Below are 25,306 nucleotides of genomic sequence, written 5' to 3' on the forward strand. Positions count from 1 at the left end.
GGGAAAATGGGGGGAGGAAAAGCAGGGAGGACGGGAAAGCAAGAGCAGGTCCAGACAGATATGTTATAACAGAAAATGTTCAGGAAACACAACAATTGCACAAATTATTTTAGTGATATTTGAGAGAAATGTGAACATCAGTTGTATTATTGTGCTCTAATGTACCAGCCTATGTCAAATCACACAGTTACTGACTTCTTTGACTGAACCTTGTGATTATCAGCCTTTAGGAAAGGGCGAGGAGAGGGGAGGCACCTCGTCTTTACTCACTGCTGGAAGAAGGGAGGGAGAAAGGAGCAGAGTGGATGAAGAGGAGGAATAGGAGGAAAAGGAGGAGGAGGAGGTGGTGGAGGGGAGGGGGGGCTCTTCTCCTCTCTCTAAGAGCATTAACTGTAGAGTGTTCTGGTGGTGACAGGGCTGTCAGGGTCAGATGGCCGCTCAGCCTGATTAGACCAGCTCACTGCAGATCCTCAGCCCAGCACACTGCACTGCTACAACAAGGTAGAGCTACAAACTGGCACATACAGTACAGCACGCCTCAGCTGGTACTGAGCATACCAGCTCGGGGCAGGGAGGACAGGGAGAGGTTTACAGTTCAGTGTTGTAGTGGAACAGAGCTACAGGTTGTTGCAGATAGACAGATAGCAGAAAAAGGCTTGACAGCAGCTGGACTTTACTGTGGCAACGAGACAGAAGAACTGATGTTTAGTGAGTGTTTGGAGATGATATTCAAGAGCTAAGCGGTAAGGACAAATATTCCTGTATGTTGCTGTTTGTTCTTATAATCAAATAGTATTTCTGATTGGCCAGCAGCGTGGTAGGATGGTGGTGTCGAACAGGTTTTGTAACTTTTGAGAAGATAAACTTGATGTGGCTGATATTGGATGTAAATGCAACTGAGGAGAATTTCTATAGAAATTCATTTCCCACAGTAGCATTACTAGAGATCAAACAAATCAGTGAACTTCACTGGAACAAGCTGAGAGTGAGACAGCAGAGATGCACCAGCATTGGGGAGGAAAAATTTGATGTGTCATACAATCGGCCGCTAGTACAGATACAGCTATAAATACAGCTGCAGGTATTCAGTGCCTACAGGGGTTTACTATAACAGGCAGTCAGCTGGTTGGGTGTCAGCACTCAAACTGTTGTAGGGGCTGCTGCTGCTGCTGCTGCTGTTGCTGTTGCTGCAGGACTTTGGCGTAACTGCCAGTCAGTGGGGTTTGTGGATCTCCCTGTTCAGCAGCCAAGCTATCCACTGAGGTAAGAGGGAAGGCTGTATAGGCTTACAGAAATAATTCAAGTTTAAGCATTTAGCACATCTCCTTTTTCAGAGTGACTTGTCATCTGTGCTGCTACAGAAACCCTCTTCTGTACAGTGGGTGTTAACTGGAAGTCAGTGGAGATGCGTGCACTTTAACAGGATTTATCCTACTTGAAGCTACTACTAACCTGCCTTCTTGTTGTCTTTACTACTAACCCACAAGCTTAATGTTTCATTCAGCCTTACACTGCAGGCACTGTAGACAAGTTTGGCAGCCCAACGCGGCTCTAAAGTAATTTTCAGATCCATTTTTAACTTCTTTGGGTCCTGACCCTGCCTGTGACGACCAACTGTGGATGCACCTGTTTTTACAAACTAAACTGCGCTCTAAGGTAACAGGGAAGATCGGCTTTACAGTTTTAATTGGACTTTCTGTCTAGCCATTTCCCTGACGTGCTTCATATGAAGTCACTCTGCAAATAGATGTCAGCTAAATGTCTAAACTGACTGCAGTTGTACTTGTAAAGAGTTAGCATGTTCTTTTTAATGTTTAGATGCTTTAGAGCTTTCAGTGAATTCACTGCTTTGTCTCATGTGTGACAGTCCCTATTGTCATGATGCTTTGTGTGATACATAGTAATTAGTTTTTAGCCTGTTTGTCTCAGTGGTTGATATTTTGTTGTGCTTGTGTTATATGAGGCTTTAAAGTACAGAGATGACATTTCTATAAAAGTCAGCATCGTAAAAAGTTCTATTTAGATTTTGACTTGAGTGAATGGAAAATGATTCTATCCTTATTAGTGGCAACACAGGATAATTTCCTAATTATAGATAGTCAGTAACCTGGAATAGACTGCGCTCTTCTGGAACATTGAGCGGGTAAGTCGGCATGTGATTATGAAGACAGAGAGGTAGTGGGTGTGTGTGTGTATCATCAGAGCTGAGGTGAAGAGGTGACCACAGATTACCCAGATTACCTCTAGGCTTTCCCTGCTTGTTTGTCTGAGTGTTTTTGCACGTGACTGGGAGAAGGGTTACATCTTTGACCACCTTCCTTCATGTTTACATCACCACCACCTCTCCTCATCGCCCTCAACCCCCCCTCTCATTTTTATGAGACGCTTTCTCAGTCAATAATAAGGGAATCACATGACTTGTTTTGAAGTATCTTCCAACTTGTACTTGTATTCTTGTAATACACTGTATTTACCAAGTTGGAAGGGGACATTTTAAACACCCACTATGTTTCAAATTGATTAAAATTCCATCAAAACAACACTTGTTGTTACTGTACTGTAGACAATCTTACAGCCAAAGATAATCTGCATTTTCTTCTGAATTTTTGCAAATGCAAATATTGTATTTTAATAGGTATTTTAAGTGGCTTTGTTTTGTGTTCTAAGAAAATGCAACAGACCTTCTAAGTAGTCTGTATAACATAACTCATTAACTTTTGAGGAAGCCTCATTATAATTCCCTCATCCTTTCACTACTTTACATTTACCTGGACTGAATGTAGCAGATGTGAACATATTAAACCAAATAGAGCATGTAATTGATGTTAATTTACTTTAACATCAGAGCAAAGGGCAAATAAGCTATTAAACACCCAGACAGGCCAAATTAATCCTTGTTGGGCCAGAACTAAATATTGTGTAGATGTTTATTATAGACAGAAATCCTCCTAGACTACGTCAAACAGACGCAATACTTTTCAGATTTTGTCTCTTTTTTTCTTCAGGCCAAATTGGATTTTGTTGACATTGCGCAGGCTAATCTAATACAGTTTTTTCCACATTTTGTGAGCCACATCATGTATTAGATTTTCTAGCTCATGCTGCATCTGTCATCTGTCGCCCAGCTTTGTTGTCCACTCCCTGCAAGTAGAAAAACACTTTTTGTACAAATGTGCACAATGTGGTTGTTTAATTTGAGAGAGTTAAGGTTCAGCGACAGTGTAGGGAACTCACTCATAGTTTAGATAATTTTGCATAAGCCCTCTCAGACAAAGCAGAATCAGAAGTTACTTGTGAATATGGTTTTGAATAGGTTTTGAGTTTTCCCTTTAAATTATTACAGGGATCAAAAAGTCCGGTTTCATTAGTATTAAACCACCTAGGACTGTAGTTTTTTATTATACAAAAATATTTTACCTTATGCTGAATGATTTCTCGCAGTGTTTTCTTGTGGGCCTTAAGTAACGATCACCTCTGCTAACATCATAACAATATAGTTTTATGCTGTAAAACATTAACATTCAGGGGGAAAGAACAGAAAATAGCATATATTTAATTAGTGCGTCATCTAATCACAAGACAAGATGTGTCAAGATCTGGGTGGCTTACCCAGCTTGCTCACCTCTGCTTCACACTTTCTTGAGAAAATTCCTGCAGGTGCTATAAATGTATTTATAGGCTTCATTAAAATCATTTAAAATGTATATATGTACATGTTCATGTGTGCATTTTTTATGTGTTTATCTCTGTGAATTAGTCCGTTAGCTGGCCTTTATGTAGTCTTCTTTTTACAGTTCATGATAGTTGTCATTAGTATGTTTGGTTGTTTGGTCTACCTAGACCAAATGCTGGACTACTGAGAAATCATGTTTGTAACAGTTTTCATTTCTGCTTTTCTGAAAGTGTGTTATTTAATGAGTTACATTTTGTGTGTGTGTTTTTTATTATAGAATAGCTGGTTGATGGAGTTTGTGCGGCGGAGTGGTGACTACTGCCACGCCCAACACATTTAGACCCTATCTGGGATGAAGCTGCACCATGCAGTCTTGGGACCCTAAACCCTGAACAACCATTCCCCCTCGCCCTCTGAACCAGCCAGCTCATGGGGTAACAAGTGGAGCTTTGACACTGGAAACTAACTGGAGAGAGAAGGAACGCGACAGCATACTGAGACAGACAGAGAAGGACTGAAGCAGTGACAATCATACAGAAAAACAAAGACACTGATAGAGAGAACTGACACACTGTTGCCTCCTGGACTATAGGATACAGTCAACTGATGGGATAAAACAGTATTCCAGACAGCTGGAGCTCAGAATTTGGAAAATATCTTGAACTGCTGCAAGGTCTCGCAACAGGAAGTTACACAACAAACAGGAAGTTAAGAATCACCTGGAGACCTGATATAAGTTGAAGAAACAGCAGCTAACTGCTACAGCTGAAGCTTAAGGTGAGGAGTGACAGGTCACCAGATCTTGACTAAATATAGGGACACACCAACATTTTTTAACTCCTGCACTTTGAGACACGTTATAGGTTTTCTGTGATATTAGTCATTTTAATACTTAAGTCAATGTGAACTCAAATAAACCTTTTGCTTTGCCTACCAAGAATAGCTTTCTACTGTCCCAGACTTGTGGAGAAATAAAGATGAGTGACAAATTAAAGAAAAAACAACAAAGTTTAGTAGTAAGTAAGGTGTTGTTCCACAATGAGCCTCCAGAATAGCTTCAGTTCTCCTTGACATGGATTGTCTGAACTCTGGTGGAGAGCTCTGTCTAACACATTGGTCCAAAATCTTCCATAGGTGTTCAACAAGGTTAATATCTTGTGACCACAAAGAGCCAAGCATATGATCCACATCATGTTCATACTCATCAAAGCATTCAGCCACCCCTTGTCCCCTGTATTAAAGCATCTGCATTTGTTATTTTTCTCCAATCTGTTATTCAATATTTCCTTTAATTTGTCACCCGTCTGTTTATAACCTTTCCCCATTTTTCAGTGCTATTTCATGGTTTTTAGAACTGGCTGAAATAATTATCTCACAGGTGGATACTCTATCTAACACATCACATCAACAGAACAGAAAACATCAGTATTTGTAAGAAACAGAGTAAATCGGCCAGATAATCCATCTCCTGTATTCATGGGAAGTGTAAACCTGTGGCTGCAAAACTCCTTTACTACATGCTTTACTGTGATATGAATATGCAGTATTGACTATGACAAGCTCCTTTATGCCTGCTGGCTTCAGTGGCTTAGTTCATTCACATTTAGTTAGTTGCATTCCTTATTTGTTCACTTGCATGTGATATCGCCCAAATAGCACTTATCAGCACTCTTACTAAAATAGTGGCTGGAGGCACCTCGGGGTATGTGAGTCCTTGATTTAAGATTACTGAAATTAAAATTCCATCCTAAAATACAATCACATCCCTGTTATCTTTAAATGTGAGCAAGAGCAATGCAAGATAAGAAAAGACACTGCTCCATTGACAGTAATCTGGTGACTAACTTTATGTTTTTGTTTTACACCCAGTATACTACATACTAACACTGCATTAATTATTTTTGATTACAAAATTAACCCCTATCAGTTGAATGTTACAAATTTATTCACAGTCCAAAATCATTAATAGAAATAACACCTGAATTTTATTTTAAGATGTTTTTTTCCATTTAATTTCTCTTGAAGGCCATGCACACAGGTGTTTTCACTCTGGTTGATCAGACCAGGTTAAAGTTGGATGGATCTGTACTGCAAATCACATGAGGTCACCAAACTCACTGCACCAATAAGAACGATAAAGATGTGAGATGTCAATCAAGCGTGGTTTGTACCCGCCCACGCAGTGCTTAGACAAAGTCTAATCAAGCAAATAAGTGAAAACAGCTGTGAGGGCGTGCCGTGAGAGTGTAAGGCCTTTAACTGCTGCATTGCATTTCTTTCTCAACACTGTTGGCCCAGTACAAGCCTTTTCTCTATATTGTGTGAGGCTCACATGCAAGGACAGCAATATGTGAACTAGTCACATTTCGTTTTGTGATGTTTCAAGATTGATGCCAGTATACTGTGACTTAAAACACATTTTACCTTTAAGGTAATTTAGGTCAAAACACTTTTTCTATGTAGTTTAAGCTCCTCAAGACCATGTGGGGATTTTCTTTAACTTCTTATTGCATAAACATATGTCTCAGAAACTTTAAAAGGTTCAGTAAATATAGCTCAAATATTTGAAATTATGTTCAGGTTTTTGTTATATTCAGTATATTTCTCCTTGATGTTGGGCTTATGACTAACAACTAACTGCTAATACTCAAAGGTCAGAGGACACCCTTGGATTTCAAAGGTCACATTGGCCGCCATGAACCGTCCAGCTCCAGTGGAACTGTGCCACAAGAACATGAGATTCCTCATCACACACAACCCCACAGACAGCACACTCAGCTCCTTCATAGAGGTAAGAAACACATCAGCACACTGAGGAGCTTCTTCATTAAGGAAAGATACAAATGTACATATACACATACTTCATGTATGTATGATATATATAGTTTCCCTTGCTGATGACATGTAAACTTTAACTAAATTGAATCTGGTTGTGATCTCCTACCACTGTTGTCCCTTCCAGGACCTGAAGCGATACGGTGCCACCACAGTGGTTCGAGTCTGTGACATCACCTATGACAAAGCGCCGCTGGAGAAAGATGGCATTACTGTGGTGGTGAGGAGAAAACACACACACACACAAACTTCCTGTAACAAAACACAGAGTGCCAGAAGTAGTCACTGTCCTGCTTCTCTCTCAGGATTGGCCATTTGACGACGGAGCCCCACCCCCCAGTAAGCTGGTTGATGATTGGTTGAGTCTGCTGAAGAAGAAGTTTCAGGAGGATCCAGGATGCTGTGTGGCTGTTCACTGTGTGGCTGGACTGGGAAGGTTGGAGACACATCCAAAAAAATATACACATACCTTTTTAAGAGAGCGTGGACTGAATCTAAATAGATGAAACACACACACATACAGTATGCACAAAGAAGGAATTAATAAATCATATTAGTAAAGACAAAAGCTGAAAACTATAATTATAAAAGAAAAGAAAAGAAAAACTGTAGCTGTAATCTGCAGCAGCATTTCTGAAGCAGACAGTTTATCTTTGTTTTTCCTCAGACGTCAAACTCAACTCTGTCTGTGTTTGTGTATCTATGTGTGCATACAGGGCTCCTGTGATGGTCGCTCTGGCTCTGATAGAGAGCGGGATGAAGTATGAAGACGCTATTCAACTCATCAGACAGTGAGTACATTTACATCCTGTATATTCATTCTCATGCAGAAATAATTCAGTATCACGGACCTCTTTTGCTTTATGAATACATATAATAAAGCACATAAGAATGAAACATTTTTTATAATGCACTAAAAAATTATCATTATTCACAGCTAGGACAACTGAAACAGTACATTCTTGTCTTTTTAAAAAAAATCTTATACTGTATACAAAGAAACCGTTGTGTAATATGTTAAGAAAGCTTAACATGGTTTAAGAGTATATCTTTACACCACAAACACAATTTATACATGTGCATGACTGTTTTTATGGTGAGAATGTAGAGTTCTTCTTGTCATTTTCATCCTCTTCCTTTGCCATTTCATTCTGTATTCCTTCTCAACTGTAAATATATAAAATGTCAGGGAGAAACCTTAATAAAAATGCCTTATTGATTTCCCAGTTTCCCATAATGAATATATTACAAATATACAAGGAGATACAAAGAGATGACATGGAGAAGGATTTTTAAAATTTCAAATTGGATTGCATAATAAGGGATGAGATATACAGAAGATGTCAGTATATATAGAGGCGTTGAAAGTAGCATTTTAAATTGTAATACAACTGAATTTCACCATACAATATTGGTCTGTGTGTGTGTGTTTCAGGAAACGCCGCGGAGCCATCAACAGCAAACAGCTAACCTACCTGGAGAAATATCGATCCAAGCAGAGACTCCGCTTTAAAGACTCTCAAACACACAAGAACAAGTGTTGCACCATGTGAACACACACACACACACACTGTCACAAGACCTCCACACACTCAGACATCTTGTACCCCTCGACAAAAAGCTCTCAGGAATCGAACCGTACAAGCCTTGTGTCATTGTCACACACACACATACTAAAATATATATATATATATATATATATATATATATATATATATATAATATAGGCTTCAACAGCTTGGGAATTTATTAATGTTTTTACAGCCGTTTCACTAGAAGCTATCTTTGTTCCCTTGTTGTTTGTAACGATTTCTTGTCTTTTAATGAACATTATATCGGCATGTTTACGTCAGTAGGTAGTTTACTGAGGAGAGAGGTGGAATAAATGGGCGAGGAAGAGAAAATTGTATAACAAATTATGTTTTAAATCTGAATGTTGAGGCTTTCTTAGGTAGTTTAAGGTTAATCTTCAACATAAGAAATCCATGGTGCAGTATGTGCCCAAGGAGATACCAGGTACTTTTTTTTAAAGGTCAATACTGTACTGATGTATTGGCCTTCAAAATTTCAGATTATGCCTGATATTTTGAGAAAATGACACTTAAGTATTTTTTGTACAGATATTGTGCACATATTCAGTAAAAATTACATGCAGTATTAACAGTTTTCTTTGGGGTTGTTCTTGGCACAAAAAGACCCTTGAAAGCAGAATTTAGACTTGTATATCAGGGCTCATTTTCCTCCCAGCATTTTCTTATTTTCTGCTATTCATCTTTGTTTGGCATGACAATCAACTCTCACAATTCAAGAAGCATTTTGGTGTACATGAAGCCTTCACTTTGGTTTTCACATCTACTGTTTTATTGTTATTTGTTTACATATCAGTGTGTGCATTTGATTATGCTGTGTTTACTGACACCCACTGAAGGAAACGTCTTCATTTGCAGCAGCTGATTCAAGCCAGATTTAAAGTATATGTAAAATAGCAAATAATTGGGAATAAATAATAATTAATTGACAGTTATCATACATGGCATACATTAAAAAATGACCGAGAGGTGTTAACTCAGATGTAAATAATATTAAATGTGGAATGTGAAATTATCACTTCTATTCAACTGTAAGGCTGGCAGGGTAAACCACTCCTATAGTTCACTGATTACAAAAATGTGCAAAGAAAATTTTAATATTTCAGGGATTACTTTAAAAAAAAAAAATTCCATCATATCAGCAGTTGAAGACACTGACTAGCCAGGTTCTCACTTTTAATCCAAGGCCATTATTGACCTGATATATGGATATATTGAGATATTCGACTAGTATAAATATAAGCTTTAACTACTATTGCTGTACACCGTCACAACTTTTAGACTAGGTTACAGTATCTCTTACATATTTACTTTTGCAATGGAGTTTACTTACCATTTGATGCATGTAAACAACTGCAGAGAGTTCTTTCATTACCCTTCAAAATGTTTCAGCTGATGATAGAGCATGCACTTTTTATGTATTATAGGTTGCTTATGATTGTCTCCTTGTGATTTTTTTTTCATCACCTGTGTTACAAAAACATTAATTCAATTGATCAACCTGAACTTATGTCCCGAACAAAAATTTGTGGGAAAGAAATTAGAGCAGAGGAGGTCAAACAAAGTTAAAAAACCCAGAGATTTAGAAAGGGAGGGATCTAATACAAAATATATAAACTGGCTACAGTTTTGTCTACTTATTCATATGATGTGTGTGTGTGTGCGTTTGTTTGAATATGTGTGTGTGTGTTTGGTAGCCTAAACTATTGTTGATCATTGGGACTGGCCTGAGCTGACACTTTTCTAATGAAGAAAATCCTGTAAATGTCTGTATGTCTGTAAATTCTTGCATTGTTTAATAAAGATTTTGTCATTGTTCCTATATTTTAACAGTTGTTCATCTGTCAGTTTTGCAAATTCCAATGCAGGTCCTTATTTAGCAGCCTGATAAGGTTAAATTCTTCTGGAATTGATAAAACATACAATGTTAGACAAAATCACAAACAAATGCTACAGCCAAAACCACAGAATTGGTTAAAACCTTTTACTGAGCATGAATATCCAATAAAACAAAATGGAAAACAAATTAAATGGGCTTATTTCCTCATTACTGTAGCTCTATACTGAAAACTACTGATGTCACAAGTACTGGAGTTTTGTTTCAGTGTATTCAGAATATGAGCATGATAAGGAAAAATACTGTGGCATTTTACCAATATCACAACTTTCAACCAGAGAGCATCAATGGGACTCAGCATTTGATTATTGATCTATAATGTAAGGTTAAAGTTCACACCTATACTGGTGTTTTGCTAAATTAATAGTAAAACAAATTCCTTCTATGTAATTTGTACTCACTTGGTTGTTTATCAAATCGAGTTAATCGTTTAGCTATTTGCAGGAGCTTATTGGTGATACTAACCTACTTGCACTGCTGTGAGCCTCTTAAGTAGGAAAACTGGGATAACTCAACCTACTCAGATCGCCACCCACAGGCTTCTGTGTATTTTCACTCTTCAGTATAGTTATACACTCAATTAAGTGAGCATACCTGTAGAACTGATTTGTAAAACATTTGGGTTTTGCCAGAATTTATATTGGTAATGAACAGTTATCTCACTTTTTAATGACACTGAAGGCTAGTTCTGAAATGAATGACTGAATCTGTAATCTGCGACATGACACAGTGTCCTATTTTTATTGCAATGCTTTACCTGAGCTTTCCAAATCTGTCAGTGACCATTTTATTTTGGCCAGTAGTATTATAATGTATTCTTAAGATTATATGATTATCAATGATTATATATGGAGGCGTGACTCTGTCCTATTAATGAAATTATTTTTCAGCCGAATAAATTTAAATTTTGTAACAAAAACTCACAGGCACAGAAAAAAAAAAGTTTGGATGAGAAAGCTGTCAGCACAATATAATTTTTCTCTTACAGCCTGCTTGTGTTAGGTGGTGCATTTTGTTATGGCCTGTGTTTTTTCACCATGTAGACTTTAAAATGTTTACCACCACTTGTTTCATTCTATAAGACAGTGTGTTAACCTAACAAGTTTAAATAAATATGTTAGTGAAAGAAATATTGTCCAAAAATGTGCTTCTTTGAAGAAAACTAACGGCATTGCTGTAGTTAAGTGTTCAGCCGCAGTACAGTCCTCCTGCCACAGGCGGCGCTGTGTGCTGCAGTACCACCACGTCCTGTCCACTTCCGCTGCTTGGGAGGACTTGTGTCGCAGATTCGTCAGAAATTTATATGTACGTAAAGTAAAAATTAGACTCTAAATCTTATTTCAGTTATAATATTCAGTTGTATTATGGCTCAAATCTATCGATAAATTAGTATATTTTGCTCCCCAGACGCTGGAGAAAATGGACGGACAGAAAGGCGGTAAGACTTTGAGCTAGCTTCAACTCGAATATGTTTCTCGGGTCTTCACGTTAGCTTGGGCCAAATCAAAATAAACAAACGCGTTTAGTTTAAATCTTATTGTTAAACGTGTTCCTGCTGGGATTTTCAGTCTTTAATTTTGTGTTCACGGTTATTTTAAGACTTTTTCATGTGCAGCAAATGTCTTCAGAGCCTGCAGAGTTTGAAAGCTTTGAGACAGCGTCAAATTGTGAGGACAAATAAAGATTATTGGCCTTATTTAAAGAAGTAAATACACCAACGAGCACTCAGAAATGGGTGCTGGCTCATCTTTTCACATTAGTCTGCTTTTAGTATTAGCTGCGTTGTCTTGTGGTAATTTAAGGCTGATATCAGTGTTTCAGCAACTGTCTTTTGTTATAAATTAGCACAATTCCAAGAAATGTCTTCCCATGTCATCTGTCAAAGGGATGGGTGCGAGTGAATAATAGTGTTATTTTAATGTTAGAGTTCAAACAGCCTGATTCATTAGAAGTGGATTGTGAAACCAAATCAGAAGATGAAACTGAACAATTTTAAAGAATCTTTTTTTTAATCGTCAGTTTTTTCTTATAAACATACACATGCCATCCTCCATCACCTATCTCTGAGCAGCAAAAATGTGGCAAAGCCTGCCATTTTCCTCATTTTCTCCCTACCTTCAATTCTTGTTGCATATATAATATAGAAATACATAAAAAGAAAAGAAAAAAATGTCAACAATTTCAACATTGACATCCACAGACACACAAACAAGCTAAAAACTAAAATCACATGTCAACCATAGCGTAATACAATATGTAGTAGGCAGCAGTTAACATTTGAATAGATTCAAGAATAGAATAGTCATTTTATGTTTCTTTAATTATAGAATGTTTTATAGATTAAGATTTTACTGGTGTGACACACATTGAAGCAGTTTTATTCATTTGTTTGCTTGGCACCTTAGATTAAATAGATTCTGTCATACCATAGAAAAATTAGTTGCCATGAGATGTTGGAGATGGGTGACAGTTAGTTACTGGAATATCAGGTTGAGGAAATGCCTCCAAATAACAATCTTCTCCACTGTTTTGAAGCAGGCAAACTACGTTTATCTCTTACTTAAAATTCCTCTCTGTTTCCCTCTCTCTTGCCCTTTGGCTCTGCCATATTTTTTTCTCCCTATCACTCCAGCTGGCTCTGTGTTCATGTGTCGGCTGTGCAACCTCTTCTCTCCCAGCCGCCCTCTGCTGCTGGCTCATTGCTCACAGCTTCACCCCCAGCAGGAGCCTCCTGATGACATCATCATTGCACTACAGCCCCTTGTAGCAGAGCCTGCGGGGACCCTGGCAGGTCAGATCAGCATGTCATTACCAGGACTGCTACTCTTTAAACATAAACTAAAAACCTACCTCTTTAGCCTGGATTTGGATTTAGAATGATTTATAGACATTATTTACTTTTCGTAAGTTTTTTATCGTTTTCATGTTTTACATTTTTTAAAATCTTTTATTTTATTATTGTTAATAATACTATTTTCCCTCTTATTAGTTTTATTTACTTTTATCTATTTTATCAAGTTTTTTAGTCAATTTTTATTATTATAGTTCTTAAATCTATTTTATCTTATTACATTTTCATAATTTTTACTCCTTGTGTGCATTAGTCTCAAATTGTTTTACTATTTGCTGTCTACATTTGCTTTGTCTTATTGGCTTGTCAGTCATCTGTGTACTAACTTGTATGAAAGGTGGTATCCAAATAAAGTTTGATTGATCCTAATAGAGCTTCTAGAAAACATGTTTTATATCATAATCAGAATCATTAAACTCTTAATGGCAGGGATGCATTGGACTTTTACTTATTTATGAGTCCAATTGTGAGCAACGAATAAAGATGTAAACATCAAATGAAGAATATATGTTGATTGTGACAGAAGATCAATGCTATGGCTGTTTCATGTGGCCTCTGGATGACAATGAAGTTAACTGTAGTGTAAATTGGCTACGCAAAAAATTATTGTTCAGGGGATATGTTGGTAAAAATAAAAAGATGGAATAAACCCAGCATTATCCATTTATCTGATTTGCTGTCTTGTTGGCCCTCAGAGAGTCCAGTGAAACGAAAACGAGGAAGACCAAAAGGTTCCACGAAGAAGCGCACAGACTGGACAGAGGGCAAGGCTGACTCCACCCATTCTCTAGAGGATAAAGTTAGAAGAGAAGAAGAGAGGAATAAGGAGGAGGCAGACAGACAAGGTAAATCACTGGAGGGTGGTACTGTTTTTTTTTTTGTCTTCCATAATACTTATTTTTACAGAACAAGCATCCTCTGCATGAGACTGGATTTTCGTTAGAGGACATATGAGTCAATAAACCTTTTTTTCCCAATTGTAAGGTGCCTCCTGGTTGTGAGAGATTTCACACATGATATTATCTGCTCTCACATATCACAATATCCTGATATTTTGGGATTGACTGGAGTGTTACTGTTTTTCAATTTGTCAATTTGTAATGTTTTCTTAATTTAAAAAAACATGACATACAAATGCTCTGACCCTTTTCCCTTTTTTCTCTTTTCCACTTCTAGGTGAAAATGATAATGGGATATCAGGGCTGGAATGTAGAGACTGTCATCGCTTGTTCAGGAACAGACGACAGATCCTCAAACACATCTGCCTGAGAGAAGAGGAGGAGGAGGAGGAAGAAGAGAACGGTGAGGAGCAAGAAGGAAAAGGCAGAAATGTAAAATAAGCATGAAGCAAGAATAGGAAAGTTAATATGTGTTTAAGACACATTCAAAGTTGGGGTGGTCTGAGGGAGTATGATACTATAATTACAGGTTCCTAAAAATTATTGTCGTAACCATAGACGTTGATGAAAAGTACAGAGGAATGTCACTTATACATATTTATTTTCTTGGTAATTCCGAGGATTCTGATTATTAGACATAATTTTCAGGGAGCGTCTGTGGTGGAGCAGTAGTTGAGGATACTGAAAATTTGGACCCTGGGGGAGCTGATCCAACTCAGATGCACCAAAACCCAGCAGGACCAGGACTTGTGAGAGAAAAAGGTTAGTTTAAGATCAGGACGTGGTTTCTTCACATTCATCCTGACCAGGAGAGACACCTAGTGGCTGCTCTAAAATCAGCACTACATGTGATCTGTGATGAATCGTGAAAGATTGTGATGGACATATATGTTTTGCTGAAAGACGTCTGCAGGCATTTAACCTGCATAAATAATCAGTTTTACTCACACTCCTGTGTTTGTTTAAGTAGAGTTAGGTTTAGTTTTATTTAGTTTTATATTTGTTGTCTGACCCTTTCTTGTTCTCTCTCTGCTTGTAGGTGTGGGCAGCGGACAGAGAACCAATAAGAGAAGTCGGATGCTTTCTGAGGACCGAAGCCGCATCTCCAAAGAAGGAGGCCTTGCAACAGGCAACAAAAAGTCGGTCGTCAGTGTTGTTCTGAAGGAAGATGAAACAATCCCAGGTCAGTCTGAGAGAGCTTTGTTTTGAGCTAGTTTTTACATTTTCTCTAACAGCTAACTAAGTTTTATGTATTATGTGTTACCTTTAATTCAACAGGTGTTTCTAAAATGGTTCCAGTGGAGGACAGTTCAGCAGAAACAGAGTGTGTATCCATCCAGGCCAAGCCTCAGGTGAGCCTAGGAAAATCCAGGAACTTTAAAGTGTCTGTGCACCCAAATTATAAAAAGATATTCTGTATTTTCATACTTACCTCTAGTGGTATGTTGCTGTGCAGATAGTTTTAGTTTAATATTCCCAAGTTTTTGATTATTTGTCTCTTTCTGGTCCACCACCCTGAACAGTGGAAGTCAAAGCAAATTTCTGTTATAGAAATTTACTTTTAAAATTTTCAACAGCAACATCTCTTTCCAAAAACGGTGTTTTGGATAGTTCACAGAACTCAGTCGGAACACTAGTCATTGAAACTACTATCTACTGAAGAATTATATAGAAAAATCTTTATGAACTCAAATGTGATTCTGTGTTGTAGTGTGTGTTTTGTTATAGTCTGGTTTATATTACTATATAATATTTATTTGGTTTGAATTTATCCATGTATCCTAATATTATTTGGGTTTATTTATTTGTTTTGGGGGGCTTTCAGCACTCTGCAGTCTTCCAGAGTCAGCCACAAGACATTGGAAGTGAATCGACTGCCTGTGAAGACAACCCTAAAGCAGACCAGGAGCCAAGGTAATATAATGGAAAATGTCCATCTCACATATAATTCTTAAAACATATTATATAATCGATGGTAGTAATAACTTATAGATAAAAGGAACTCTGACATTGATGCATAACTTATCACTGTCCACAATACAATACTTGAAATTTGACTTATCAACTGCAAATAATTTTGTACAGGATTCTGCCATTTTCTGCTTGTGGCAGTCCGATCTATCCATGTTATCTGCTGTCAGCAGTCTGATTCCTTTGTTTTCTACTTCAGTTCTAACCCGACCTCCACAACAGTAACAGCCAGCAGAGGCTTCCAGGAATATTCTATCAAGCAAGATGCTACCAAGTACTGTATGAATATTTCCTTATTAAATGTATTCATTTTATTTTACAGTATTTGTAGCTGTGTTTGGACGTAAGCTAGTGCTCAGTGCTTTTGTGTAAACTACAAGCTACATAATACTGTAAATAAATCTGAGATATAAAGAGATGTTTTGCTTTTTTTGAGCTGTTAAAAGTTATAGCTTGTTTGCTTATCAGCAGTGTTATTATGTGTGCAGGCTAGAACCAGTCAAATAAGTTCATCTGTTTTAACAACAATAACCTCCACTGTTGCAATAGCAGCGATAATGACACTGGTCATTATGGTGAATGTAATATTGTGACTCTCTGTCTCCCAGTTTACTTCAGAGCCAGTTGAAGATCTTCGCCTGTGAGTTCTGTAACAAGATCTTCAAATTCAGACACTCGCTGATTTCCCACCTCAGGACACACACCCAGGAGAAACCGTTCAAATGTCCACATTGTGATTACGCGTCAGCCATCAAAGGTAAACCCAGGCTCACTGGCACACAGGAGAAACTGTTTTGTAGTCCACACTGTGATTTCAGTGTGATCTTTTGAAAGTAAGAGGTTACACACAATCAAATTGTTAACTTAATATAAGAATAACACCCATCACAAAATACTTGTTATTGCTGTGACTGCACCATTGCTGCAACAGCAATTTCAAAATCATTAGCAGATGCATTTTACTCCAGTATAATATATTACAAATTACAAATTAGCCAAGAAATGTCAAGAAATGAATGAATGAATGAATGAATGAATGAATTTAGGGAGGGGGGAGTTCCCGACTGGACTTGGGACTGTTGATGTTGCAGATTAAGGTAACGTCTTAAACCCCTTAGTCACAGGGCGTCCTAAACAACTTACTTATGGTAGTTTCCAATTGATCTTTCTGGGGACCTCACTATATATTTATTGCTCCATTGAATATATTGTCATGCACCATTACAATAACTGCTCATGCCTGTAATTGTAAATAAGTTTGGATAAGATTGAAGTGATCCCACTGAGGAATACAATACTAATTGTAGTTAAAAGGCAAAGAGGAATTACTGCAAGCAAAATTATTTGTAAAACATGTAGCAGAGCCTGGTAACTTCTGCAACATTAGGGTTAATACATTGTAAGAAAAATGCAATTATGATATTTTTTGAATTCCTGTAAAAGCTGCCAATTTACTTACTTGATTTTATCTTTTAAAGCCAACTTGAATGTTCACCTGAGGAAGCACACAGGAGAGAAGTTCAGCTGTCAGCACTGTCCTTTCAACTGCCTCAGCCCAGGACACCTCAAGGTCTTATTATAACTTTTTTTAACTGTAGTTTATATATTGTATATGTATCTTCAAGATCAAATGTGGGTGTTGTAGTATTGGTGGTAGCTGAATTTGTCAGTTGGTGTTTTTTTGGTTATACTTGTCCAACACTGAGAAAATCGAAATGATGTTGAATCGATGTTGTGATTGTGCCTTCGGATCTTTCTCAGTTGTTAATGGTTTCTATGTCCGAATGAACTCATTTATTGTTATTATTTATATATTTATTAACTTGTTTATTTTGAATGTGTAGCTGCACTGTTGTCCTGGTTGTAAATCTGTGTATCTGGCTCTGCAGGTCCACATAGAGCGAGTCCATTTGAAGGTGAAGCAGCACTGCAGCTTCTGCCAGAAAAAGTACTCGGATGTGAAGAACCTGCTGAAACATATGGAGAAACGGCATAACCTGAAAGACCCTGTTGTCTCCCAGAACTACCAACAACTGAGGTATGATCCACAGTATCTAAATATTTTACCTTCCTATCCAGCTATTTAACCCACCATCTGTCCTTCTAATCTACTTCTCTTGTGTAGGCTAAAGACTCGTCAGGGCCTCAGACAGCTCCTCTACCACTGTCCTACCTGTAATCGACGCTTTAAGAACCAGCTGGAGCGGGAGCGCCACCTGTTGGTCCACGGGCCTCAGCGCCCCTTTGCCTGCTTGCTCTGTGACCATGCTGCAACCAAGCTGGCCGCCCTCGCTGCTCATGTCAGAAAGCACCCCTTTCTATACGTGTGCTCTGTGTGTGACGGGAAGTTTGTCAGCTCACAGAGACTAAAGAGTCACCTTAAGGAGTCTCACCTTGAGCTGGACCAAGAGCAGGCTTTTACCGACTGCATCAACAACAGCTTCTATCTGATGCAGCCTGGAGGAAGCATGTGGGGAGATGAAGAGAGGGAGGACACAGAGAGAGGGATAAATGAAAAGGACGGGGTAGTGCATGAAAATGAGAGTAGGGAGGAGGGTGTAACAAATGGTGTAGGAGGGGAGGAGTTGAGAGATGGAGAGGGGGAGCAGCTTCAAGGAGCAAGAGGGGAAGACGAGGAGGCTAAATCTCAGGATGAAAGCGCAGAAGAACAGCAGGTGATAGAGGGAAAGACGAGAGAAGTAGGAGATTCCCAAGAAGTGCTCCATCAATCGATTACTATAGAAACCACAACTCCCTCCGACAGACAGGAGGAAGAGCGCGTTGAGTCTTCTGATTGGTCTGAAGTGACAGTGGCGGAAAGGTCACAGGAAAACACGGTGGACACACGCACCTCTGGAGATGGCAATACACGTGGACATGAGGAGAACACGCAAAGCTTATTACCATCCCAGGAAATTCACACCCCTCCTTTGGAAAACACACACAGGAGTCCAGAAAACACGCACCCAGCTGATGACGACACATCTGCAGCCAAAGACACTAACGCATCTTTGTCATCAGTAAATACAAACTTGTCTAATTTGGGCGTACACACACCTTTGCCATCAGCACCTCCAGAAGAAGATAACCAGACTCCACAATCAGAAACGGTAAATTAATAATACAGGTATAATCTGCTGTTTCTTGTTTGTCCAGCAGTTGTTTATGTCTTTTTGAGGAGGACAATAATGTCAGATAGGGCTGCAAAAAACAGACAAATTATTTTCATAATTAATTAACTTGCCCATTATTTTCTCTATTAACGGAGTAATAGTTTTGCCTATATAACATCCGAAAACAGTTAAAAATGCCCATCATGATTTCTTAGAGCACAAGATGATGTCATCAAGTGTCTTATTTTGTCCGTACAACAGTCTAAACCCCAAATATATTCATTTAATATATGCTTAGACAAGGAGAAAACATGAGAATGTCGGGATATTTTTCTTTAAAAAATGAATTAATGATGAATTATTGATCAAAATAGCTGCTGATTAATTTTTTGTACTTCGACTAATCTATTAATTAATGCAGCTTTAATATCAGCATTAAATTCAGTGGAATGGCCAATAATAGCCAAAATAAATATCGCATGAAAAACTATAATTTTTTAAATAAGCATACAGATAAATCAGAAAATATGTGTCATTAGATTTCTGTTAGAAATTGGTGACATAACCGGGGGAAACCATTGGTCCAGTCTTATGGTATCTCTAATTTATTTATTTCCAAGATTATTTTAAATCTGTGTGCTTTGAAGATTAGGTGTGTTTGATCTGTTATTGATTAGTCCGCTTGCTCACCCCAATGTATCAATGTTTTATCAAGTTCCTTTAAATGGCTGCTAGCTTTAACTATTTCACACTCATGCTTTCTTGATCCTATTATACTGTACTAGCAATTATTTAATTAGACTAGACTACATATCAGTTATTCATTCATTTATGTGTTTGAAATACTCATATTAGAAGAAGAAAAAACTTTTAATCATCATCTAATTTTCCTCATGTTGAGTTTTTGGTCCTGGCAGTCTGACTCGTTCTTTGCTTTCTCCTGGTAGGTATCAGAGGTTTTCCATCAGAGTGCGTTCCAGCAGGTGTTTTCGTCTCTTCAGAAGACTCTGCTTGATATGGAGACTTTCCAACGGCTCAGGAAAATTTACGGAGACCTGGAATGTCAATACTGTGGTGAGATGATGAAACCCTCTCGAGCATGCTGTTATTGTTTTGTCCTGTTATTTTATCTTTCATGTGACTTTATAGGTCATCTTATTATTTATTACTCAGCCTTTCCTCTATCTGGTGTGAGTGTTAAATAGTGTCAGCTGGTTCTGATCACATTCTTTTCTGTTGCACAGGTAAACTGTTCTGGTACAAAGTCCACTATAATGCGCATGTACGTACACATACCAAGGAGCACTTGCATTATTGTTCAAAGTGTAGCTACTCTTCCATCACCAAAAGCTCTTTAAAACGACATCTGATCCAGAAGCACAGTGGCTTGCTGCTGCCTTGTTCTAATCCTGGATGTAAATACAGCACACCTGACAAATACAAACTACAAGCCCATCAGAGGACGCATCAGGAACAGGTAACCAGCTTTCACCTGACTGCAAAAATCGTTTTTTTAGCCTAAATCAGGGGGAAAACTTTTACTGCTTATCCCATTATTTCTGTAAGAGATGCAAAAATTGACTCTTGATTTTTCTTGGTTGTTGTTGTTTACAGGCAAAGAGTGTGACCTGTCCTGTCTGCCATCACAGCTATCCAGAGCACAGACTGAAACACCACATTAAAACAGTCCATCCTGGTAAAGGACACACAAATATATCTACAGACATAGACCTAGACACACATACACACACACACACACACATACTAACCTGTTAATGTTTGTTCACTAAAAACAACTTCAAACCTGTCCTTTAAAACAGTGTTTGAGTGTTAATATTCACTGCTGCTGAGAGAGAAACTGACAGCTCTGCTGTGGGCAGGTTATCGCTAATTTTGCATCATGTCATCATCTATTTCTATTATTAGGAGATTCATTGTGATGATGATACTGTATAATGTGGATGGCATTGTTTTATAGTACAACTTAGCCAAGCGTTAGTTATTTATAACTGCAGTATGTGACATTAGATTGACAGTAATTTGCTGTTGACAGTTATGCTATTTCATTGTGTGTGTGTGTGTGTGTGTGTGTGTGTGTGTGTGTGTGTGTGTGTGTGTGTGTGTGTGTGTGTGTGTGTGTGTTGAACAGATACAGTGCCTGTGCAGGGTAAAGGGCTGATGGTGAAGCGTGCAGAGAAGTGCCCTTACTGTGATTCTTACTTTCTAAAGAACAGCAGTGACTTTCAGCAGCACATCTGGGCCCATCAAGGTATGATGCCCCCTCTGTCTTTAACACAAACAAACACACACAAACGTCACACACACAAACAGTCTGGAGCAACACATCTGGACTCGTCAGTGCACATTGATTACTGTGTGATCTGAGCTCCCATCTGTCTCTCTTCCTCCTGGCTGCTCTCCAGGAGGATGGACTAGACTGAAAACACACTGCAGACATTGCAGGAGGAATTTGGCCTGTTGGTCAAGTGACTTATAAAATGATGAGAACCTAAACAAACAAAATCATCCATGTGTATACTGCTGGCATTATCTCAAAAAAAAAAAAAATAGATATCTGGCCAAGAAGATTGGCAGAAGTTACTCAAAAGTTATGAGACATGCTGTTTTTTTCCAAGGACTGTTTTTCTCTTACAGTGGTCTCTTGGATACAAAAGTTACATATGCAAAACATGTGTAACTTTTGCTACGCTGTATGTTTGTTTCTCTGGGAAGCGAATATAATGAGAGGCTGAAATCACAACATGGCTGAAATTGTTTCATACATAAACCATGGCTACTCCAGCTGTAATTAATGATTTGTCTCGAGGAAGTGAATTGTTAGTCCTACTCCTCTTCTTCTCAGTCCCTTGATTACCTTGATGAGCTGTTTACCTTGAAGTTACATCTGTCCTGAGGCTGTTGTAGCTGCCAGACAGAAATACAGCACAGGTGTTGTTGAAGCTCTTAGTGAATTCAGCCAATTACCAAGACAGTCTCATATTTAGCATCTTTTTCAGCATATTTTACTGTCAAACCTTTCAGTTATTGATGTTCCCTGACCAATTTATTTTAATAAGTTGACAAATTTTCCATAAATATGCTCTTTCTCTTTATTGTTTTGCTGGTAAAGTGGTCATTTGTGGTCATGTGTCTGTGTTTTGTAGGTTTGAAACCATACCTCTGCACAATGTGTGACTACGCAGGCCGCAGTAGGAGTAACCTGAAGACTCATATGAATCGACACAATAAAGACAGATGTCATGTCTGTGATCTGTGTGGTAAAACATTCAAATCTAAAGTCACTTTGAAAAGCCACAGACTGAGCCACAGCAGTGAAGGTATGCACCATCTGCTCTGTCACTGCTGACAGTGTTTTTTTATTGTTATTTTTGTCCTGTTTATTTATTTGTTTATTTTTGATATCCATGTTTCACTGATTATGGACTGTATGTTATTGTTCTGCTAGACTTGCAGATATTTTAGGAAGCACAAATTGATGATTAAAAAAAGGACTATGATTTTGTTTTTGTCCAGGGAAACGGTTTCAGTGCACAAAGTGTGACTTCACCTGTGTCTCTAAACCTTCCTTGCTCAGACACATGGAGCAGCATGCTGAATTTAAGGTCAGAATACACACAGACTTGCAGCCTCAGTATGTAGAATATCCATTATATCATACTGCAGCTGTGTGGCAGAATATCAGTGGAATGATAAGATATCAACAAAAAGAATTTGCCTAAAACCCCGAACTGTAACCACCATATTATTCTGTATTATTTTGAAGTTTTCCCATGTTGAATATATTTTGGGAGAGTCACAATCAGGTGTAATCTGAGACAGCAGTAATTTCCATTTGATATTGTATTGGCTAAATAAAACAGCAACACAAATAGATTATGGCGTTAACCTGATCAGTTGACAGTTGACAGAAATCTTTGCTTTTTCAAAGTCAGCCGTGTCTTACAGATATTTCTTTTGCATTGTGTTTGCATCTGTTTATGTAGCCGTTCCGTTGTGCCCACTGCCACTACTCCTGTAACATTGCTGGTCCCCTGAAGAGACACTACAACAGGAAACACCCAGATCAGAAATATCAGAACGCTGGACCTGGACTAGCTGACCTAGATGCTTTGAAACAACAAGGTCTGATATCTGCTCTCACTGCCTCTCACTCGTTTTGCTGTAGCGGGACATTTATACAGTGTAAAGCATTTTTAAAACATGGTTGATATTATGGTGAAGACTCTCAGCAATGGGAATCTATATAATTACTCTTATTAATCACATGCTGTGTCCATGTAAGTGGACTTACCGTCAGGCAAAATTAGACGTGTTGGGTTTGTGCAGAACAAAAAGTCTGTTCAGCACAACCATACATAGCTTTTATATGTGCCTGTGTTTAGGTGGAATGAAGTGTCCTGAATGTGAATTTATTTATGGCACCAACTGGGAACTGAACCGCCACCTGAAAAGCAAACATGGCCTGAAACTGGTGGAAGGCACCTGGGAGGTAATGTCATTAAAACTAACATTTCTGATTTAGAGATTTAAAAACTGCTGCCAAAATATCACAGAATAACACAGAAAAACGTGTTAGCTGGAACGTGTCAGCACATAATACAAGTATCAGTCGTTTTTATTTGTCACAACCTGTATTTTTAGGATAATACAGTCTCTGTCATATGTATAAATATCTAGGTGGGGGAGGCAGTAGAGGCCCAGTACTTGCCCGTGGAGGATGAAGAGCAGCTGACAGAAGCACACGTAGCAGCCCTGCAGGACACCGGTAACAGCAACAGCCAAATAGGCACCTTTTTTAAGTTGCACAGATAATTGGGAGAAATGCTGTTCATAGTTACGTTTGTATGTGTTATACCGTAATGTCATATATAATACATTTTGTACATTAATACAAATGTATGTCTCTATGTTTGCACGTATGCAGGGGCAGTTAATATTCTCCAGCAGATCACTGAATTCAGTTCAGAGGCTCACAACGCTGTCACCTCCATGGTTGCCATGGCTCCAGGCACCGTCGCCGTCGTAGAACAGGTAAACAACAACGTCACATGTCTTTCTCGGGAAATCATAAGAGGTTAAAATGTTAAAATGTTGACACTGAGTTGTGGCTGAAGTTGCAGGTGGCCGAGGAGAAGGAAGTCTGCAGCAACCAGCTGATGGTGGTGAACGCAGAGGGGGATCTAACTGGTAACCAGGTGATGGTGGTGGAGGAGGGACACGGCTTGGAGGCCCTGACAGTCCTCACTCAGGGAGAAAACACTCACCACTATATCGTCTACGTCCAGGAACATACTGTAGAAATCAACTAGCATTTCACCACAGGATGTGTCGATCCATCAGTACTGGGTGGATCAGTGAGTATCAGTAGATGAGTAAAGTAAAGCAACATAAAATGTTCAATAAGCAATAAAATCAGGATTTAGTGAATGTAAGAATTCCTTTCATCATATTTATTTTTTAGTCACTTGGTAATTATGAAAACAATAAGTGCAATACTTGGTTGTGTGATAATGTGACATATTTTGTACTTACAAAGCATATTTAAATAAAATCCCTGTCCTGCACTGGTTGATGCACGCGAGTGGCCTCATTTTCTAAGTCCAAGTTGTTGATTGAGTTCAGTTCAGTTGTTTCTCAAAATGAAACTCAAACATTTCTTCAGGTTTCAAATTATGACACATTTTTAATACGTATGAGATAAAACTAACAGTATAGACTTTTTGCAGTGTACCAGTTCTACAGAAGAAAGTGCTGAATGTTTTGAATAAAATGAAAGAGGAAGAAACAACACCTTGAATTATAATCTCAAGATAGTGGTTTGTAGCTTGGAAATGTATTGAATTGTATCAATCAATCAAAATTTATTTATATAGCACCTTTCAAACAAACCAAATGCAACTCAAAGTGCTTTACAAGCGACTGAAAAAACGTACAGGATGTTAAATATGGATTTAGAGACTAATGCACACCAAAATAATTAAAAAGCAAAAGAGTTAATTGAAAAAAAAAACAATAGAAGATGGATAGTTACGATCATAAAAGATTAGAGATAATACAAGCAATAAAAATAACAATGAAAAATACAATTATGAAGTACTTTACAAAATGAATAGATTATAATAAAACAGTAAAATGTTAATAAAATAAAATAGAATAAAATAAAATATAATGATAATAAGTAAAAGAGGTATATAATAAAACCATAAAATTGTAAAACACTACATAAAAGAAAAAATAGATAGATGGGTTTTAGTTTTAAGTTTAAATATGTATATGTATATATATATATCTCCATCTCCTTCTCCAGCTCCTCTCAGATCCTCTGGAAGGCTGTTCAGAGATTTTTGTTCTGCTTTGTGGAGCAGCTAAAAGAGAAGAACCAGAGGATCTGAAGGCCCTCCTGTTTCATACACTAAAAGCATTTCTGAGAGGTAGTCTGGTTCAAGATCATGCAGTG

General features: G+C 38.0%; 2 protein-coding genes across 11 annotated transcripts; both read left to right on the plus strand.

The window, feature by feature from the left end:
- Window positions 1-363: 363 nt before the first annotated feature.
- Window positions 364-9,927, plus strand: LOC137191721 (protein tyrosine phosphatase type IVA 3). Of its 7 annotated transcripts, XM_067602061.1 has the most exons (8): window positions 398-743; window positions 3,951-4,450; window positions 5,543-6,104; window positions 6,327-6,464; window positions 6,636-6,728; window positions 6,814-6,944; window positions 7,225-7,299; window positions 7,944-9,927. In XM_067602061.1, the coding sequence occupies exons 4-8, from the start codon at window positions 6,369-6,371 to the stop codon at window positions 8,059-8,061; spliced, it is 513 nt and encodes a 170-aa protein (XP_067458162.1). In that variant the 5' UTR covers window positions 398-743; window positions 3,951-4,450; window positions 5,543-6,104; window positions 6,327-6,368; the 3' UTR covers window positions 8,062-9,927. The 7 variants fall into 7 exon arrangements, with proteins under 7 accessions (XP_067458158.1, XP_067458162.1, XP_067458156.1 ...); XM_067602057.1 differs by lacking the exon at window positions 5,543-6,104 and having other exon boundaries at window positions 364-501; XM_067602055.1 differs by lacking the exon at window positions 5,543-6,104 and having other exon boundaries at window positions 399-743.
- A 1,289-nt stretch (window positions 9,928-11,216) lies between these two features.
- LOC137191722 (zinc finger protein ZFAT-like) lies at window positions 11,217-24,413 on the plus strand. 4 transcript variants are annotated; one of them, XM_067602064.1, is made up of 25 exons: window positions 11,241-11,299; window positions 11,402-11,432; window positions 12,627-12,785; window positions 13,541-13,690; window positions 14,022-14,147; window positions 14,393-14,506; window positions 14,784-14,927; window positions 15,023-15,096; window positions 15,570-15,658; window positions 15,915-15,989; window positions 16,324-16,472; window positions 17,194-17,285; window positions 17,605-17,753; window positions 17,841-18,825; window positions 19,776-19,902; window positions 20,073-20,305; window positions 20,443-20,524; window positions 20,978-21,097; window positions 21,993-22,166; window positions 22,363-22,451; window positions 22,833-22,971; window positions 23,232-23,338; window positions 23,527-23,614; window positions 23,774-23,880; window positions 23,964-24,413. In XM_067602064.1, the coding sequence occupies exons 2-25, from the start codon at window positions 11,414-11,416 to the stop codon at window positions 24,156-24,158; spliced, it is 3,786 nt and encodes a 1,261-aa protein (XP_067458165.1). In that variant the 5' UTR covers window positions 11,241-11,299; window positions 11,402-11,413; the 3' UTR covers window positions 24,159-24,413. The 4 variants fall into 4 exon arrangements, with proteins under 4 accessions (XP_067458166.1, XP_067458165.1, XP_067458164.1 ...); XM_067602065.1 differs by lacking the exon at window positions 11,402-11,432 and having other exon boundaries at window positions 11,217-11,299; XM_067602063.1 differs by lacking the exons at window positions 11,241-11,299; window positions 11,402-11,432 and adding an exon at window positions 11,482-11,661 and having other exon boundaries at window positions 23,970-24,413.
- Window positions 24,414-25,306: the final 893 nt, after the last annotated feature.

This window comes from Thunnus thynnus, chromosome 10, assembly GCF_963924715.1.
Source record: "Thunnus thynnus chromosome 10, fThuThy2.1, whole genome shotgun sequence".
In the NCBI taxonomy this organism is placed as follows: Eukaryota; Metazoa; Chordata; class Actinopteri; order Scombriformes; family Scombridae; genus Thunnus; species Thunnus thynnus.